Source organism: Hyalella azteca, unplaced genomic scaffold (genome assembly GCF_000764305.2).
Source record: "Hyalella azteca isolate HAZT.00-mixed unplaced genomic scaffold, Hazt_2.0.2 contig1623, whole genome shotgun sequence".
NCBI lineage: Eukaryota > Metazoa > Arthropoda > Malacostraca > Amphipoda > Hyalellidae > Hyalella > Hyalella azteca.
In genome coordinates, this window is record NW_025931927.1 from 578,171 (window position 1) to 599,526 (window position 21,356).

Consider the following 21,356-nt stretch of genomic DNA (forward strand, 5'->3'; position numbering starts at 1 on the left):
CAGTCAAGCCATTTAACTTCTGTGAGATGAGCTGGCTTTGCACACATTTAGGATCAGATATATGGGTGAAAACTTCTTATTTTAATTCACGTATATAAATTTAATATCTAGATTTCGTACGTGTTTGCTGGGTTCGAAGATAAAACAGAAGTTTTTTCAGCAATAGTTTCTTCGCCGAATAATCTCTCCGTCTCGTGAGACATAGCAATCGTTTCGCGTCTCGCGCGAACACACTGAACGTGTGTTCAGTGTTCAGAAACGGTAACAAATATTTAATTTTCAATGTATTCTCATTTATTATATACAATTGTACCCAGTTACAATGAGCGCAACCTTGGTTCATGATTGATTATTTGCAGGCAATATCCCTAAACATTGAATTGCCTGCGAAGTTACGTAAAGATAAATTAAGCTTCGCGATTCTTTTAGTCAACTAATGAAATTTGTGTTTATTTACAGACTTGTGCTGATGCCCGACGAGCGGCGATGCCTGCAGACGCGGCGGAAACAAAACACATGCAACCCGAGATACGACCACACATTCGCCTTCATGGTGGGTATTTCGCGGCCATACCGTACGAAGTGTTAGCCATAATAATAGGCTCACGGCGTGAAGATTAAATACAACACAAAACCGTTATTGGTGTCTTAAGTCTTCAATTCTGAGTGCTTCATCAAATCGAATCATTTTTTAATAAATTGCTTCAGACATTAGAGTTTATGTACGCATAACTTGATATGATTGATAGCAAACAAACAGTCGTAGTTGCGATGCCAGTTTGTGTTGTCAGTTTCCGACGCGTATGTTAAAGCGACATAAGCAAGTATATATATAAAGCGGCGTCGAATGCAACCGGTTTAGCCAGAACTGAAAACGTTCAAAAATTGCCAACCGATATGACGGATACCAGGAAACCAATATTTTTTTTAATTCGATTATTTCAAAATCATATGGTTCCCCTCCTCCTCGGCTAAAAAATATGAATATATGGCAGGATGTCCGGGGCTTCACTTGACTGACAGCGTCCACTCAATTTTTTCGATATAATTTTTTTCCAGTATCAGGTACAAATAAAACTGGCGCTTATTGTCGATGCTTTACAAACACAAAACCTGGCTTTTCATTCAAAAATTTTTCCATAACGCTACTAAAAAATTGAAAAATTACGCAGTAACTAACAAATGTTAGTTTCTTGTCCCCCAGCACATTACGATTGATATTAAACTCTCCCGGCACAATTTGAACGGAAATAAAAGTGACAAATTTTGCAGGAGATTGCTGCCAGGCTTGCCAAACTTTGTTTATTATGATGATAACGTGCTTAATAATTCCCGCTCGCTGTTTAATTGGCCGAAACAAAATTACTCATTCGTAATCTGTTTCAGAAATGCGGACAAGTACATAAGCTAAACACTAATAAATCCAAGCAATTAACAATTGGGAGCTTAATTAGTGTGCCGAATGCTTCAAATTCTGCACAAAAATTTGAGAGGGAAACCTCAATCATCGCGTGAAAGCAAAAGCTCACAAAAAAAATACTTAAGTTGTCCAATTGAAATCCATTCGTTGCTTTATATATGCAGCAAGAGAATGCAAGTTCATCAAAATATAAGTTCGAATTTTATGAGAATTCATTTTCACTCCCACGGGTCACTTTTCAGCTGCTGCTGTGTTTACTCCTGCAACATCCTGTGAAATTTAGCTGAAATTTCATTTCTGCTTGAGAAGCTCATTGTTGAGGTGTTAACAAACTCCCAATGAAGGCTGCTCAAAAATTGCTTAGCTCTCAGATATTCAAATGAGCGAACCACTCACTGCTTATTAAATGGCCTTCCATTCGCGAAAAAAACGTTCTCCATGTTGTTGATATGTTTTTGACTCTAAGTCATAATTGAAATTCTGTGAAATTTCGCTATTGAAACAAGCCGTTTAAACAAATTCTGTTCAAAGACTAGAAAACCCGCGTGGGTGTTTGCTGATGGTGCGATATTCTTTAGCGGAGCTGTAAATTGAATTCAAACTTCAGACTCACATTGGAATCATACCGGGCAACAATTTAAATGTTATGCCGGCAGTCGTCCATGACAAGTATAAATCATTCAATTTAGATTCTCGTAATTTTATATTATTATTTTTGTAAAAGAGAAGACAAATAATTGAGATTGAAATTGCTTTGAATACCAACGGCAAAAATCTATTTCTAAACTTTTATATAAATTTTGTCTAATTCATGAACTCCTGCATTTTATAGGACTTTATTTTAGAAGCAAGAGGAAGGTACGTAATGGTATTCGAGCTCCCTGCTTCAAATGCAAATTTTGCATTGATTTGTCAAAGGAGTCCATTTGACAGTTCTGCATTCGACGAGAATCTCTATGCAAGTTTGCAATTTTGGTTTGAATTTCTAATACTTAACTATCTTCTTTACTTTTTTCCTTTTATTATCAATACACATTGAATGTACTTTAGTTTCATGCGTACGATCACGTTCAGCATTTTTTCTTGTAAATTTCTGAAGGCTATCTATATATATTTAAAATAAGGCTCCTTAGTTGACTTTTAAATTCCAAATTAATCTTTAGAGTATTTTTTCATTAACTCTTCTTACATTGTTCATTATATTCAAAAATTACTGCAAAGACAATCTCTCTTAAGCGCGACGCGAAAATTCAGGTGGTTATCTTATTTGTCAGGTTGTACCGCACAAGAAAGCTAAGCTAAATCGTTGCCCTAGCGATTCTTGGACACTGGATTTGATTAATTGGATATCGTCCTGCAGCTTCACGACTGCTGTTCCAACTGTACGGTAGAGCTGTCAGTTCTGTTGTACAGTTCTACCAATATCATATCTAATATCTACTGGACGACAAGCACGGATATTCAATTTATGAAATATAAATATGATATATGTTTTTTAAAATATAAAACAATATACAAAAATATGTTTGAAAATAATGTCATGATTTCTAATTTACCGGAGACTCACATATTAGCCGCATCTTCACTAAGTAAGAATAAATTTCTACTCGCAACTTGAACGTAATTAACGCTCATGAACTGGACTGAATTGCAAGGCCGGGCTGAGAACCAACTTCATTAAAGCTTCCTCTAAGATATCGGCTCTAAACTTGCCATCAATAATTCTTTCTTGTTAAGTTCCTGTAACCGATGACTCGATTTGCATGTTGGGGGAATCAGCGCTTCCAGCTTTGCCGGTCTTTGTTTAATAGTACGTTACAGCTATGCAACGGAATTTTGTTTTATTTGATTTGCTCACAATAATTTTTATACAAGTAATTATTGGTTCTTTTATAGTGCATTAATGCAACTATGCACTGAAAATTAATGATTTGTCTTTAATGAAGTTGGTGCCAATTTTCGACGTAACATTGGAATTGCTGTTAGTGAATTAATTTTCTTCGAATCTACGTAGTGATAGTTCACGCCGGCCTTGTCGTAGAACCCAATTCCACAAACCGTTATAAAACTATTGAGTGTGATTGTCAGTGTTTCTGTTGCCCTGTTTGCATGTATAATCTATAGGTAAATTTGTCATATCCACACAACTGTTGCTAGACTTATTCCTGGAATCTTTGATTAGTTGCCCACTTAATTAATTATCCCTGAATATTATAGTTGCTTACTTAATTAATTATTTTTAAATAGTTGACCATGCACTTAATTAATTAATTAGAGTAGTTACCCACTTGATTAAACATTCTTGAATAGTTGCTCACGTAATTAATTATCCTTCAATAGTTGCCCACTTAATTAATTATCCTTGAATAGTTGCCAACTTAATTTATGTGTTTGTCCAATTGAAATCCAACGCAAGGTAAGTGTGCGTTTAGTAAACACGGACAAGCAACAAATACCGCCCGTGTTTGGGCAGTGCAATGTCACGCACCCTCTAGAGTCCCCTCGCTTGAGCTTTGAACTATTTTCTCAGACTGTCAGTCGTTAATCTTGATATCTAAAATTTGTGTCCCCTCAAAACTCTGAGGTACAAAATTGTGTCTTTTCATATATGTATTTGAAAATTTTAACCCTTGAATTATATAATTCCATCGGCTCAATTCATGCATTTCATTTAACTCTACTTTCACTATAAAAGGCAATGTCTCTATTGTATAGAGTATATATATTTCCTTATCATGGTTACTCTCTGCCATCATTTTCTTCTTCAATCTAGCCGTTAAAATAAAAATTTTACCGCCTGTTTGCATGTGCCTTTCACGCGTTTTAAAGACAAACTGACCAAATTTCTAAATTTTGAACCTTCCCTGTAATTGCCCTATTTAGTCCCAGCGGGCAAACCAATTTCATTAGACACCGCCACATTGACCTTCCTCTCTAAATTTTCCAACCCTCCGAGCCGCGTAAAACACCTAATGAAGAGCCGTACTACCGCACCTAATGACGAGCCGTACTACCGATACTAATAAAGAGCCGTACTACCGCACCTAATGAAGAGCCGTTCTGCCGCACCTAATGAAGACCCGTTCTGCCGCAGGTGGGGGCGAAGGAGTTGACGGAACGCGCCCTCAAGCTCACCGTCTACGATGTTGACCGCGACCGCAAGCACAACATCATCGGCCACGCCATTCATCTCTTTAAGGTCAGCTAGCAACATCTGACTTCTTGGTGGTTTTTCAGCTTTCCCTTCTTTGATTTTTAATTATTCATGGCCATATAGCAGGTTTATTTCCACCTTCTTCAGTCTGAAGTTTTCAAGATAGGCCCGTTTGGCTCCAGAAGCTCAGGTTTGGGGAAAGAAACAGCAAAATGCGCGAAAAAAGCCAATCCCCGGAATTTGAGATAAATTGAATCCGAGGGCGTGCTCGTATTTGCTTCTGTCGGTGCAAACAACTTGTGCTGAACAAGAGCAAATGCATTTAAATGGGCAATTTATGAATTTGTAGTGAAGGTTGAAACTGATGAATCTCAATATACTCCTCGAGGTTGCTAGTAAATCACGTATAGACGCACGTGTAAGTACCAACTTGTGTCAAACTTGAATTAAGCTGGCAATAAATTTTAGAGTTTTTCTGGAGTAACTTTATGGCTGTCATATTTTGCAACAAGCAGAAAATCCTATATATTTTATTAGTCCGAAAACCAATGACTTTCATCAAATATATTGCATAATGTTTGCACCAAACAACAAAGGCTGCAGCGCCAGAGCTCGCGCTGAGTGGACTGATTGAGATGATTGGCAGAACGGAAGCAAGTAATTACACCAAATTTCAATAAATGCTGTTTCTTATTTTCTGATTTCTGAAGCAAAACTTGGACCAATCTTAAAAATTGCTAGATGAACTGAAATTGTAGGCCAGTTGCTGAAATTTAATGATCTGATTTATGTGTTAGTAAATACTTACTCTATATGTGCTGAAAAGCACATTTACAACACACCTACAGGCAGGAGCGAACCTCCTGCCCGTCTTACATTTTTTAAGGCATTTAAACTCACTTTACTTGCTGTCTTATTTATAGTTGCCTTTAAAACAACCAATTGAATAATTGACGTTGGATGAGCCATTTTAATTGCGATCAACAGTCACCGATTTGAACCGAGACAGGGTATCGTTACAACGCAGCATCGAGGGCACTTGTGGATGTGCCAATACTGAACACTTCATGACGCCTTTCTCTGACAAGATTCAATTAACCCGAAACAAGGGCATCTCGTTAATGCTTCTCAATTCATGTTTTATTTGTTCGAATTACCAGAAATATTTATAAGCAAAAATATCAGCAAAATTCAATATTCATGGATAATTATTCGCTATAGAAGAAGCTTTCCCTCCATATTTCTTTGTTCTCCAGTCATTGATACGTTGCCTCATTATTGATCAATTGAGGCAATGGCGGCCTGGCCACGAGATATTATATGGCATTACTGAAGAAAATGACCATATTTTACATTGATCATTTACCGAAAGTAAGAGCTTAGGAATCAATACTATTCATCGGTGGGAAATTCGCACGAATTTAATGCTTGGTTAATCGCCAGACCTCCTGAATTATTTAGTTCACTTCCAAATGATCCTTATACAGAATCCTTTCCATTATGAATAGTGACTAGGATACGAGTAATATTGGGTATTGCATTGACGCACCAGGTTATTTTCAAGTATATTTGAAATTTATCCACATCATTAAATCCAGCTGCCACAATGTTCTAATATATCAATACTGTGGCGTGATAACAAAAAACTACATCATTTCTAATTCACTGCATATCATGATTCTAGTTTTGGCGTTTCTAGATTAAAATTTTGGAACTTGCCCCGTTCGCAATAATCGCGGGCGAAAATATGCGAATCATTTGTTTCTTTAATGGTATCTACATTATGCAATGGTTGGGAGCATAATCAAAATTTCTAAATATATGCATCAAAATTTTATGTACAGTTTGAAGTTGAAAAAATTGAAAAAGATTATCACAAACTAGCCGCCTTGCTTAACAGTTTTTTTTATTTTTTTTTGCACTCACCTTCATCTAATTAATTGTGAATAGATCACTCAGATATTTTTGCCACACGTTAAGCAATATTAATTAAATTAAAGACCATCCATTGTACTGCGACCTAATTGCAGCATCTGAAAAATTTCTACCTTACGCCTGGGGTCTCGTTTCCTTGAAAAACAAGTTTCTATGCAATAGAATTTTTAAACACATGCGTTGAGAGATGAAATGAACCTTCGCTGATGAAAAATGTCTTATACCCTCGTTATTTTCGTTAATCGGCTCATTAAATTCCTACCTCCATAAATTTTTCTATCCTACGAGTTCCGTCTTTGGCCTCCCCACACCGAAATCGGCCACCTTGCTGAGCCGAAACAAATTATCTTTTCATTTATTGAGACCTCTATCCACCTATACTATTTAATGGTGGCATTAATGAAAGGAATAAATAACTTCATTATTCAAATGTATTTCCAAGAGATAAATTATATTTAATTTGAGTATATTCGTGAACAAGACTCGCTGTTGCTGTCTGTGCAATCGTATTGGCTGAGATTATCAAATTCAAGAGATGTTCCTAACCGTCATGTTCACTTCGTTAGAGATTGCCACGACCTTCGATCTATTTTCTGAAGTAGAAATTCAAATCAAAATTTGCATCTTTTCTCTCCGTCGCTTTGTGATGTCCATTGATATTTACAATTGCTACATTGGATAAATTCTTTGATGCGGAAATTTTCAACCAGATTTCGTTTGCAGTATTTTATTCTTGTTTTTAACCTGAATGAGGGGAATAACCAGTGCGATTTAGTGAGCCGGAGAGAAAGGTTGCCCATTAAATGATTACTTTGTTTCAGCAGTGTTCTTGTTGATAGTTCAGACAAGCATGATTTGTCAAAATGATTCGTCTCTTGCACAATTAAACTATTAAATTAATTCATTTGAGCTGCACTACAGACATGAGGAATATTTTATCATTAATTGAGAGTGATATGCGCTCGAGAAGTCTTATTATTTGTGAGCCGCATCGAATAACTTCTGATAAATTCAGTTTGGCTTTAATTTTGATATCAAAGTAAAGAACCCAACGAGAGACGAGAAATCGCCCGCTACATGTGGTCAGGCCGCTGCGCGTACTCAATGCAAATACAGTAGGCCACTACGTGTATTTAGGCCGCTACGAGTACTTGGGCCGCTTCGTGTTCTTTAGCCGCCACGATTACTTTTCCACCGCGTGTACTTAGACCGCAGCATGTAACTTCTAGAAGTACAGCGAGTTCTAGAAGTACAGCCTCTGCACTCTAGGACCGGGGGGCGGAGAGTTCACCGCTGGACGGACGTGAGGTGTTCTACAAGGACCTCACACGCGAGACCATCGGCAGCCCCAGGGAGCTCGGCCAGCTCGAGGTCACGCTCTGCTATAACGACAACTTGGAGAGGCTCACCGTCATACTGGGCGCGTCCAAAGGCGTTAAGGTTTGTTCCTCCTGACGCACTTCTTTTATTCTATCGTGCCACGAAGGCTTGCTTCACACCATAATGCCGGGCAAGTGCCAGTATCGGTCCAGTGCAATATTCTTTAATGCATTTCTATAGAAACGTTCACACCAGACGTGCAAGGCACCTGCCATGCCAGATAATGTCCCGCCATGTTCAATGCAAAAGATATTTTGACCGGGACGCGACAGCAGCGTTGCAAACAATTTTTTTCCCGGATATTTCAAATTGCCAGCCCAACACATAAGATTTTAACATATATACTGGATCAAAATCATCCATACCAGATACCTTCTCAACACACCAGATTTGTAAAATCTGGTATGGAAATTTGCCAGTTTGCAACGCTGCGTGACTGGCATGACACGTGATACGAAAGGAACTGAAGTGAGGACGACTCGTGACTGAACTGCACATATTAAGGCACCTTGCCGGGTACGTAGCGTGACTAGCATATGCCTGGCCCGTGTCCGGCAGTACGGTGTGAACTGAGCCTTACCCTGCACTTATGCTTCCCGTGGGAATTGTTCTTATCACATCTCACCAAGTAGATATTACGAGAGGCATATCTTCTCTCCAGGTCCCTCATGAGGCGTAAAGTTGTGCTCCCATTTATGGAAGCTTTTTTGATGTAAGGGGATATCACGACACAAAAATCTCAAGTGATATAAATTTTTCTCTCTGTCACTTTTTTCAATATTCTCAAATCTCGGAGAATAAAATCGTGTATACGTAGAATACTTTTATGGCGCTTATTTATATATCTTCGATCCATTGGTTTTAGGCCCTTTTTTCCATTGTAATTAAATAGTTGACTCAAAATTTTGTGTGCACATCAGTTCCGTTCTTCTTTTCAGCAACGAATTAGCGTTCGTCGCGACTCTTAATGAAGGTCCAGAGAGCAGAAAATTAGCAGGCGTTGCATGTAATTGGTTTTGCTCCGTGCTGGTGTGCCTATCAGGCTTCCAATTGGAACAAAGCCAGGATTTCCAAGTGGTGCACCAGAGAAAAAATGCTGTAAAGTATTCGGTAAATCACGGCCTTGTTTTAATTATTTGTTATTCGCACTTGGCACGATGATGATCGACCTCGTTCAGTAAAAGTCACGTGTCGGCGCCAGTTACGCACGTGAATCAAACGTTTTTTATATGTTATTATTCTACGAAGCAGTTATTGTGGAGTGTGGTTCAAACGAATTACGAGAGCAAGTTTCACATAAGTTAATAACGCAAGCGAAAAATATATAGACACGAGAGAGGATGAGAACGGATAAAAATGACTAAGCACTTGATTCATGGGCTCCACGAAATAGTACCGTCTTTAGGCGGCGACGAAACACCTGCAACGAAGGAGCCGATGTTACGGAAGCCGGCAGAGTGTTCCAGGTTTTGGCTTTTGGCGATGACGACCGGGAACGCTCTGTCGCCGATCAGTGGTGGTCTCCGACAGGCGTCCCGCCGATGGGTACGCAGCCGTGCACCACAAAATTTGTGCACCAATCAGCCTTGAAAGGAACGCCTAGCATATTTCCGGATGACCACCAATCAGCCGCGGATTAAGCCATCCGCCGGTAACCAGCCCGTGACATCATCTTGCTTTAAATATTAGGAGCTTTACGCCACCACATTCTGAAGCGAATAGCCAAGAGAGTAATGGTTATGCACCACTGAACGTTGCATCGAATCATCACTTCATACCCCGATTTTAGCTCGAACTGTAACTTGCGGACAACGGACTGCGACCAACCAGCCCAGGTCGCCAGTGGAACTGCATGCATCCTGCCGTGCACCACCAGACCGTCATTTTTAGCTCAACATCCGGGGCTAGGTTTCAGAAAGCACCGTTCTGTTCCAAACTCTATCGTCCGCCAGCGAGTGACTTCCTCAGCTTCGCTAAATTACGTAACTTTTAGCTCACTGCATCTGGGGTTAGGTTCCAGATAGCATAGTTCTGTTCCAAAATTTATCGTCGTACGACGCGTGGCCGTTCGACCGTGGGCTGATTCGACACACGGGACAGATACGGACGGCTCCGACGCGCTCCATCCGGGTGGTGTGAAATTTTTTCGCGCGTTGGCAGACGACGCTGGGCCATACGATGCCAGGCTTATTTTCCTGTGGGCTGATTGATCTAATTCAATGGATGTGATCTGTCTGGTGGCGTGCGGCTGATAATGGTACAGTCAAGGTGTGTTGTAGGCTACGTTCTTCAGGGAAGGAATCATGATAGTCCATTCGAAGCACGGCAGTGGTGGTCTCCGACAGGCGTCCCCCCATAGCCGATGATAGATAGACGTGTAGGTGGAACGACGAGATCCGCTGTTGATGACGAACGTAATCATCTTCTACTAGAAAGCCGATCCGAAACACGATGCAGACATTTCGTGAGATAAGGAGGCGCCAGACCGTGAATGCATCGGAACGTCACAACAGCGACCTTGAACAGCGTGCTGCAGCAAGCGCAGACAATGGAGATGGCGCGATATCAAAGTCACGTTGCCGAATTTTCACTTAATGCACACGAGTCGCGCAACAGCGTTCATTAGGGATTGCAGTTTATTAAGTGCCATGGTCGGAAGTCCATAGAGTGTGGCACCACCATAGTAATGGTAGTGCGTGGCCTTACCATAGTAATAGTAATGCCATAGCAGTGTCGCCGCGGTCTACTGCTCGCAGAAAATCTGAAAGCACCTTCAGCCCAGCGGTTTCCGTCGAGTGGAGATGACGGTATGCAGACTGGAGGCGAGTGTTGAGACTGGACTGCTGAAGATGCTTGTTCATCTGTCGGGCCACAACGCGTTCCAGGAGTTTCGATAAAATCGATAGGCCGGAGATGGGTCGATATGATTTGGGATCATATCGACCCATCTCCGAGTCTGGCGTCAAGGTCTGGTATATTCAATAGCTGCTTATGCAAGCTGATTTGAAGTTCATCGGAACAACACCGTCAATGAAGCAGCGTTTGAAAAGTTCGACCAAAGAAGGTGCTAAGGTTACGACATTCCCCTTATGTACTGTTCTGGTATATTTTCCCGAGAACGCGACCCTGACAGCTTTCTGACAGCTTTCGACAGCTTTCGACCCTATAGTGTTTTTTTTTCCCCGGAAACTAACTTTTCGAACCTAAAATCTGACAGGTTTGACAGCTTTCGACCCTAAGAACCCGACAGGTCCCTAGAAAACGAACCTAAAAACGAACCTATTTGGTATCTTTTCCCCGGAAGAAAAACGACCCTATTTTAAGATAATCCACAATTTTAAAGATAGAAACCTAGAATTTTAAAGATAATCTTACAGTGACCTCAAGGTTAGGTTAGGTTAGGTCTGGTTCCATTATCTTTAAAAAAGATAAAAAAAACTTTACCTGACTGGACCTAACCTTGAGGACTCTCACCAATTAAAGATAATCGAAAATTATCTTAGACGTGTTTTACCGTTTTTTAAGATAATCATTATCTTAGAAGTTATAGCCACCTGTCAGATTTCTGGTTGCAACCGGTCGACCCTACAGCTTTGGTTTATTATACCATTTTTCCCTTTATAAAAATACCAGAAACGAACCTATAATACCAGCGACACAAAAACTACGTAACGACGTCGGAAGCGGAACCCCTGTACTCTGCATGTTAGGCAGCGCGTGCACTGCAGCGATGACATCTTTAGCTTTGAAGCAATTAAATTCTTGGAACCCGCAGTCGAAAGGGCACGGCACGCATGTTGCCGGTGGAGCATCGGCTGACGACGCCCGCTCAGCAGAAATTTTATTTTAAAAAACCGCATGAAATTCCTCCTCACTCACGCCAGGCTACGGTTATTACGCTGGCACCAGGCCCACACAAGGCACCATACACTGAAGTAGTCGACGGTCGGATATTGCGATCTTGATGATGTCGACTGACAGACTTTGAAAGTCAGCACGCGTGATGACAACGTCCAGCAGTCTGCCCATGTCGTGCGTCAGCAAGGTCACGTAACAAACCATGCCAATGGTGGCCAGTAGGTCGTTCAGCTGACGAGCCGATGGGTCGTCGAAGCGATCCACTTGGTACTGCACTCAATGGAGAGGAGAAGAGAAAAAGATACCATATTGTACACTTGGAAGATGATAACCGGACTGGCTCCCAACTTCGTAAGTGAGACCTCCAAAATGGTGACATGTTATAACGACAGGAAGGGGAGACAGTGCAGGTGCAGGATTCCCCCATTTAATAACCGATCCGCGGCCAGAGTACAGACTGGTCGTGAGGGATCACTGTTCATAGCAAGACCGAGATTGCTTAATGCCTTCCCAAAGGTGCTGAGAGGAGGAGAGTTCACCCTTGCGACAGTCAAGTCGCGACTGGACAAGTTTCTTAAAAAGATCCCAAATCGTCCAGTTATAGAAACTACCCTCAGCAAGGGACATAGACAAGCAACAGCATCTTCCATAAGCTGGCCTAAAGGATTGCAGATAGACAAAACACGTCCAACGTTACATCTAGGAGCCGAGGACGGGGCGACCTGCTTATCGACGACTTGGAGAGTGAGGACGACGAAGGCGGCGCATCAGCGTGATCGTTCACTGAAGTCCTAATGTCATCATATGGTCGTCCTGCTGGTTGTTGATAAGAGGCCCATAATGGTAAACCTGACGGTCGTTGATCAGAGGACCATAATTTATGGTCGACCTGATGGTCGTTGATCAAGTGCCAATAATGGTCGACTTGATGAGCGGTGATCAAGTGACCACAATGGTCGTCCTGATAGTCGTTGTTCTAGTGACCACAATGGTCGACCTGATGGTCGTTCACCGAATTTGCGTGTCCACATGTGAATAAATATTAGCGATTATTTCCGAATAGTTTTCGATACATAGAGCAAACTTAAGCCTCTTGGTCCTGAATCGTATTGTTTAATGCAGGAACACAATAACATTAATGATGCTTTAGACAAATAGCAGCATCAATAATGCCCGCAAGAAGAATTCATTACTTTTGTTGCAGGTGCCTGAGGAGTGCAGGGGCTCAGGAGAGCTGCAGGTGCGAGTGTCCCTCCTGCAGCAGGCCAAGGTAAGTTCATTATTGCGCGGCGAGCACGTCAGATAAACCTGGCCATTCAGTTATATACGATTGATCTTCATGTGATTTAATTGTCCTGTGATGTCCAATTGAATTTCCATTATATTGTAGTAGATAAGATAAATTCTTTGTTTAGGCAAAAATTGACTAAAATGCTATTTCTTTGGTAACGCACTTTTTTAAAATATCGTACAGCGTTAATACGTTAAAAGGAACATAACCTTTTCGTCATTTGATTATTTGTTGATCATTGAAACTGGTGGATCTCTGTCATTTCTAAAAGACTTTTTGAAATAAAATTTGTCTCCACTCTATAAAAACACGCAAAAGAAAAATTGGCCAGGGTTTATACGTTAATTGAAGAATAATGCTTTCAGATGTCAATCACCAAAAAGTTGTAAGTAAAGCAAACGTCTGCATTCAGTATTAATTCTTTGCTGCGGAACCATGATATTTTCTTGACAATCTTACGTCAAACGCAATGAGACACAGGTACTATTATTTTTTTCTGTTCTATTTGCCCCATCTCTGCTAGGCTAAAAGAGTTGGCAGTTCTCATTATTTTCCACAATCAAAGAAGCAAAAAGATCAAAATCAGTCGGAACAAATGATACAAACTTTAGTTCACGTCGCGTCTGTACCGATGCTCCAGGTGGCAGCAGCATGAGGAGAGCATCTGTTAGCCGCCGGGTAATGGCTGTTGACAACCTCCCCGACATGCGCACCTCCCGCCCTGATTAACTTAATTAGTCCCGGAATTGCTGGCGTGTTTACTTGGTGTTCTCAGAGATTGCTTTGGTAATTCTCGGTCCTAAAATCTAATTCTGGTTTAACTTGAAAATCATTCAGCATGTTGAATTTTTTATTAGGGATGAAAGCGACACTTCAGCATAATGAAGTCAACGTAATTTGTAGATCTAGACATTAGACACATCATAAACTTTGGGGCATTATTTACATTGTTCAATTTAATTTTTGATAGCATTAATGTACCATGTTAAATTTAACGGTGAGTTGAAAATCGTGGTACAAGCATCTTATTTAAGAGAAACTTAAGATTTTCTGAACGAATAAATAACTAAAAAATCGTTCATGACCTCGTACCTGTGAGTGCCCAGCGTAACTCTCGTATACCGCAAGCGGGGATCCACTGCTTTGGACCAAATGATGGAAAATAATAGTTTGAGATTTCAGATTTGTTAATCGAGGAAGTTGAAATCAACGCTAGACATGAAGCTACAGAAATTGGTTCCGCAACTATTTCAAGTGACGACGGTAAACAATTAGAGGTTAATTAGCTAATAAAAATAAGGTAAGACAACAGATGTGCATTGCACGTGAGGCACTGGGCACGAGCATTGAACAATTGCAGCACTGCATGGCATGACAATATTCGCTGTGCATTGAGGCTGCTCAATAATTCCCATAGTCTTTATTTGCTGATTACCCATCCTTAATTATATAATTAGCTCATGCCATTAGATTTTTGTGCTTTTTCTTTGGACTGTTTGCTCTCAATTTTTGACTTGTCGAGATAACATAAATAGAAGAGTCAGATTAAGCTTCCTTAGCCGGGCAATGATATGTAATTAAAATTTTTACTACATCGGCACAAAGCAATGGTACCAACTAATCAAATAATTTCTGAGTATACGGCGTGTTTCGGTGATATTTTTCACAAATGAACTATCGTAGCTACTATTCTGCAGGTACGAGAACTTGCGTCCAAAAAGCTAATAAAAGAGTGAACTTTAAATATTACTAATCAATTTGAATTTCTGAAGTCCATTTATCAATTTTCGATTCGGATCCGCCTGAATGGAATTTATTGATTTGTTTGGTTTCCTGATCCATGCATCAGCTTGCAAATATTCAAGCACTTTAAAGGTTGCAAATCCTCGAACGTGCTTCGAGAATTCCATAGCAAATTCATTCTCTTTTCCTTTCCTCATCAAACAATCATTCCCGACTATGCTTGCTGATCGCTTCCGGAACTCCTCATCTGTATTGTGGGTCCCACAAGAATTAACTGATGAACGCAATTATATTATTTTGTTCGTTGTTCTTTCGCAAATATTTTCTTCAGTAACTCAAATTTAGATTTCGAAATATTCTGTACAAAGTTTTAAATTTCTATTAGTCTGCACAAAGTTGCGAGAATTTTACAATGCACAAATAGAATCATTTCAAGATGAGGGGAATAAAACTTTAAAATGGGGGAAGCAATTAGCTAAGTTAAGCATTGGAATTTCATTGCCGCTTGCACTGAAAAGAATGATTAACACGTATCCTACAGAGCACCCAATTAGCATTCCTAGTGAAATGCTCATAGTGTAAAGTTGCCAGAACACTCCTGATACTTGATAATTTAGCATTAGTAGGCACTCAGGCCTGTTCACCCGCCTTGGGAGCTTTCAGGTTGTTTGTGAATTCACTGGGTCACATGAATGGTAGGTGCAGCAGCCTCGAAATGGTAGGTACAGAGTATCCAAAAAAGTTATGTAACTTCGTCAGCCAATAACTGACGGCTTTTCTAGCTAAACCCACCAGTCACAGACGTGAAATCGACCGCTACGTTTTCTTATGCCGATACATGTACTTGAGCGAGTTATGAAAGTACGGCCCCATGGGCCACGGTCGAGCGAACTAGACTTTGCAAAGCCTGTTTTTTTACTGCGTTCGCGAAGATGGCATTTACGCTTCCCCCAGTTCACGCTGTGTGGAAAACTATTCCATGCAGAAACGACACTCCTGGAGAAGAAGTCCAATCTCAGTCTATGTTACTTTTGCCGCGTTCTTTGGCAAACTTCAAACTTCGTATTATTATGATATTACATGATTGGTACATAAAGTTCGACGTCATAGTCAACTCCTTTCAAAAGAAAATCTTCCTATCTTTGTTTTTCCAATCCCGTTCAATCCAATAGTTTAATTTGTGCTAGCTTAGCACGGACAGACGAGCGGCAAGTGGTTGTCTGGGTTTGCCGCTTGCGCTGGGTTGTCTGGGGACGTAGAACAATACTTTACTAAATCTTTTCTGGTGAATTTCAATTTATTGGGGCTAGTATTAATGTCCAAATGTGTCATTAGGGCTATTCATGAAAAAAAAACTAAATATATTTATAACCTCTTTCGGCGCCCATTACGATTTACGAATACGTTAACTTGGGTGTTACAGTATATATGGACTCGACGTTGATTCTGTAAAAACTGCAATTGAAGATCTTTTTATGAAGTAGTTATAGGTCAACATACAAGGTTATTTTTTTAGGAATAATTCTCCACATTGTCATATGTACTTAATCGTGCGCGATTTATCTTAAAGCTGTTTAGTTTGTTGTCTCGCCGCTCGCGTGGCTATTGGCTAGAGCTAGTTAGTTAGTTAGTTTAGTGGCCAAATGTTTACTAGCGCTTCAGCTGTTTAGCTATCTCGCACCGAAAGTCAAGATGAACATCACCATAGAGGTGGAAGGTCTCAATTATTCATCACCCACAAGGGGCGGGAAAGCCTCAGATGTCTAGCCCGCTGAAGCTGGCTCGAAGGAAGCAGCGTTAGCATCTCAAATAGACGAAGTGACAAGGAGGGACAGGTGAAAAACAACAGAAACGAAGACACTCTAACAAGAGGTCGCTTACACAGGACGTCGGCCGCCCGCACGAGAGAGACAGAGAAGGGAAATGTAAGGAATCCTACCTACATAATAACTTAACCCCACAACTGAGACCTACTGTCAGACACCGCGAGCTCAGCGGTGGGGCGCTCAGGAACAATCCACCCAGGAGCGCGAAATCCCATAGGACTTCTGACGAGCACAGACACCCGTCAGGAGTCCCCCCTGTCCCCTGAGGGGTGGCTAGAGCTAGCAGCTAGGTAGATGACGAAGAAAGATTGAATGCAGTCTGCCCTCAAAATTTTTCTTCTACAACGGAAGTTATCTAAAAAATCTATATATGGTAAACTTCTGTAGATTAAGTTTGGCGATACTAATATAAATAACGACAAATTGTCAAATTGATCATATAATTCAAATATATGAACTTAACTACCGTTTGTGCCACTGAAAAGGCCCGATTCTATCTCAGCATGATCACCCACATGGAGTTTGAATTAATTTGATAGTAAGGGGATTAAATTATGGGATATACCTATATATAAACTTGATATCTTCCGTCCGTAAGGCCAGTCTAGTCAAGAAAAGTACAAGAATCGGCGACAGGCCTATCCAGGCCTATTTATTTAATGCCGAAGATACTATACTATACTATATATATCACAAATTCACATCACCATTAATTAAGTGAAGCGCGGGAATGTAACTCAGCTAAAGCTTCGCAATTTAAAAATATTTAACTCTAAGCTAATGTGTTACACATTATTTTCATGTTTGTTAGACAGCTGTGGCATTTATAAACACTTTTTTATAAACCATTTATCACTTATGGACGTTTTGCTGTAACGTGTAACCTGCATGACCAGCAGTGCGCGTCTTCCTTTACCATGTACCAAATCATTATATGAACAATATTTTACTATGAGCGTTACAATGATGTCAGCTGCCATAAATGACTTACGTATCACTCTTAATGCTAAACGTTATTATCTGCGCGTGTAAATTTGGTCAATTGCGATAATGAATGATGCCGCGTGTTTGTTTTCACCATTTCGAGGAAAAAGGCTTCAACTGTCGACAGACGACAATGATAAAATATTATTACTCGATTGTGCATAGCACTTGACAAAACGAGGAAACGCATATTCTTTGAATACTAACTTCTTATACTTCCGTCTTTCAAAGGATGATTAATTTTCAACACTAACGACTACTCTTTTATATATCAACGTGATCTTTAATTTCTACCCGATTATCCATTGCAATACTTATACTTATCCAAAGTAACCAATTTGCTCTTTGTATTCAAATGTTCTTATAAATGCCCCATGTCATTCCATTTCATCCAAGTGAGGGCGAGTAAATGTTTAGGCGCGTCAAAGCCGGTTGGCCCAGCTAGTGGTTACAGTTCAGAAGCAGCAACATTGGAGCAGTGAGGCCCCTTTCACACAGGGCAGTAAATACTGCCAGCGTCCGACAGTATTTACTGCCGAACCTTAGCGGACATACGAAATGTGCACTGCTGTTCACACACGACTGCTTTTACTGCGGCGTAGAACTTGACGCCTGACGCCAGCGTCCGTCCTGCTAAAACTGCGGCGGTAGATTTGTCGCGACAGTTAAGCTTGCAATGGTATTCAATGTAATCTTTCACACTGGGCGGTTTTTGACGCCAGATCCTAGTGTGGTACAGACAGTGGCACCGTATTTTAGGTGCATAATAAACAGCACTGCTAGACTGATAGATTATAGACTGATATTGTAACATAAATATCGGTACATAAATATTGTTACATAAACATAAAGATATACAATGTTAAATATATATTTCTTTAAAGTGATAGAGATATATTTTATAAAAGATATATTTTCCATAAATATATAGGTATTTCCATAGAGATGTATTTACATCATTCTCACATAGAGATATATTTTCATAAAGAAATATTGTTACATAAACATAGAGATGGACTGATGAAGCATAAAGCACTGCAAGACTGATAGATCCCAGCAGTAAAAAGCGCCTCGTGTGAAAGATTGCGCAGTAAATACTGCCGCGGCATTTTTGACGCGCGCAGTATCTACTGCCCTGTGTGAAAGGGCCTTGAGTTGTGGGTTCGATCCCAGCTGCCTGTGACAGTTCTGGTCAAATCGGTGAGGTGGCCGGACGGTTATGCACTGCAAAACCGAAGCAGTGAGTAGCGTTATCGAGACTCGCAACAAGCTGTGAATATTATCCGATGTTAAGAATCTGTCACTGACAGGTCTGAAGGCTTACTGAACGCTGACACCGCTATGCTAACCTATACTACGTACTATACAGTACTAAAGTTGTCTGTGTCGTCAGGTGGTGAAGACCAAGAAGTCGAGTGAAGTTCGCCCCAACAGTCACGGCGAGACTGGCTTCCACGAGAGCTTCATGTTCAGAGTGAACTCGGAGTCTCTAGACACGGCGGCGCTGACCATTCTGGTGCACCAGGCTAGGAAGTCGGGTGAGAACTGCCATCTTATTTACTTATATCGAAGTGGGTAATAAAGGGACCAAATGAAACTATTATAATTGTTCTTACTTGGATATGATAAAAAAATGTCAGCTAAATATCTTTCTTTTGTTTCATAGGCAGTCATAAAGTGAGTGAGGACTGGGCTAACTTTCAAGTAGTCTGCCTCTAAGTTGAATTCTGTATTTTCTCAATTGTTCTGCTTCCTAGAGAAAATTATAGAATAGAATAGAATAGAATAGAATAGAAGTGTCGGCGTTGAAGACATAGGCCCATGGCCTGTTGCCGATTCTTGAACTTTTCGTGACTTGATTCACAAGGGATCCGGCCTTTGGAACCCGATCTTTCCATAACTGACGATTGATTGAGATAGCTGCTGGACTTATTGCCTGCTCCGTAATTTGCTAGGCATTTTAAGACTGAACATATGCTCCTGCATAGCTTCGTCTAGTCTGTTTTTGAAGATGTTCATACTCGGAGCTTCAACGATGCTATCAGGGAGGCTGTTCCACATGTCGGTGACTCGAAGCGAGAAGAAATGTTGTCGCATGGATGTGTTCCAACGCTGTTTTTTTAGTTTATAGCCGTGGCCCCTGGTGTTGGTTCTTGTTTCAAATTCTAGTAATCCTTCTGGGACCTTGTATAAGCCATGAGTATATTTGTATACTTCAATGAGGTCCCCACGCAGACGTCGATAATGGAGGCTTGGAAGCTTCATAATCTTTAATCTTTCCTCATAGCTGTCTCTTATACACATCTAGATGTGTATAAGAGACAGTCTTTGAACACTCTCTACTAAATTTTTGTCCTTTTCAAATTTCGGTGACCACACGACGTTTCCAAACTCCAGGTTCGGGCGCACGACAGCAACAAACAACTGCTTCATCGTTTCTAAATCTAGGAACTCGAATGCATCAAGAATAGAAAAAACTTTTTCCTTAGATAACTAATGAAAACTGTCACGCCCGCGGAAACTCGAATTTATACAACTGCTTTCAAAATTCACACTGGAGATAGTAAACTGATTTATGTTTCATTACACGCGTGTTCCTTCGTAGACAATAATGAATATGAGCGACGCATACGCAATTCAAGCACCCAATTAGGTATTATTAAGATTAGTAGTCCAATTTATTGAGGTAGGGCTACTTATAACTCATAACAAACACTGTGACGAAAAGTATCGTATTGCGCGTACGTGTTGTAGTGGTCTAGCTGGGGCTCCCAGCAACCCTCATGCAGCAGCCCACTTCATATTGAGCGCAGGTTTGATCCTCCGCGGCGTCTTCTCAGTTTCTTCGAACGCGAACACTTGAGGTATGAGTATCCAATTAAATTCATTTAAAACGATATGCTGGCATGTGCTGAAAAGTAACTGATAGTACGTGAATGAGTAAAAAGTTCACTGAGTGAGGAGAATCGATGAAAGTGCAAAAGATGTTAATACGTATTTTTAATCTTGTTTGGGAGGCAGCTAAGGATGTTACACCGACGTGTCATGCTCGTAGCGTGCATGTCACAGGCGTTGCCGAGCGCTGTGCGCCTTAAGGCCCGTTCACACTAGGGGCAACACAAAGGCGTCAAGAGCCTCACAGCCCCTCTGTATAGCGTCTACGTGCGCTTCTTGTGGGCAAAAAGCAATTGACGCGCTAGCGATGCACAGTCACCCTTCCTCATGCACCACAAGCGCCGCACTCATGGTCGCCTGTCGGAGACCGCCACTGCCTTGCATCGAATGGAGGGCGTGATCCCATGATCCCATCCCTCAGGAACGTAGCCTACCACACTTTTTGACAGTAACATTATCAGTCGCAAGCCACGCGACAGATCGCATCCATTGAATTGGATCAATCAGCCCCCAGGAAAGTAGCCTGACGTAGAATGGCCCAGCTTCGTCTGCCAATACGCGAAAAATTTTTACACCATCCGGACGGAGCGCGCCGGAGCCGTTCGTATCTGTCCAGTGTGTCGAACCAGCCTACGGTTGAACGTCCACGCGTCGTACGACGATAAATTTTGGAACAGAACTATGCTATCTGAAACCTAACCCTGGATGTTGTGAGCTAAAAGCGACCGTCTGGTGGTGCACGGCAGGATGCTTGCAGTTCCACTGGCGAGCTGGGCTGGTTGGTCGCAGTCCGTAGTCCGCTAGCTACAGTTTGAGCTAAAGTCAGGGTATGAAGTGATGATTCGATGCAACGCTCAGTGGTGGACAACC

The 21,356-nt window shown here is 41.0% G+C and overlaps 1 protein-coding gene across 1 annotated transcript in view; it reads left to right on the forward strand.

The window, feature by feature from the left end:
- LOC125178770 (synaptotagmin-15-like) overlaps positions 1 to 20,686 on the forward strand; it is a 97,241-nt gene extending 76,555 nt beyond the window's left edge. Inside the window, exons 5-10 of the mRNA XM_047883314.1 lie at positions 460 to 553; positions 4,515 to 4,619; positions 7,779 to 7,949; positions 12,952 to 13,017; positions 18,985 to 19,129; positions 20,613 to 20,686. Of these exons, the coding sequence (XP_047739270.1) occupies positions 460 to 553; positions 4,515 to 4,619; positions 7,779 to 7,949; positions 12,952 to 13,017; positions 18,985 to 19,129; positions 20,613 to 20,686 (655 nt within the window). The remainder of the gene's footprint in view (positions 1 to 459; positions 554 to 4,514; positions 4,620 to 7,778; positions 7,950 to 12,951; positions 13,018 to 18,984; positions 19,130 to 20,612) is intronic.
- The last annotated feature ends 670 nt before the right edge of the window (positions 20,687 to 21,356 follow it).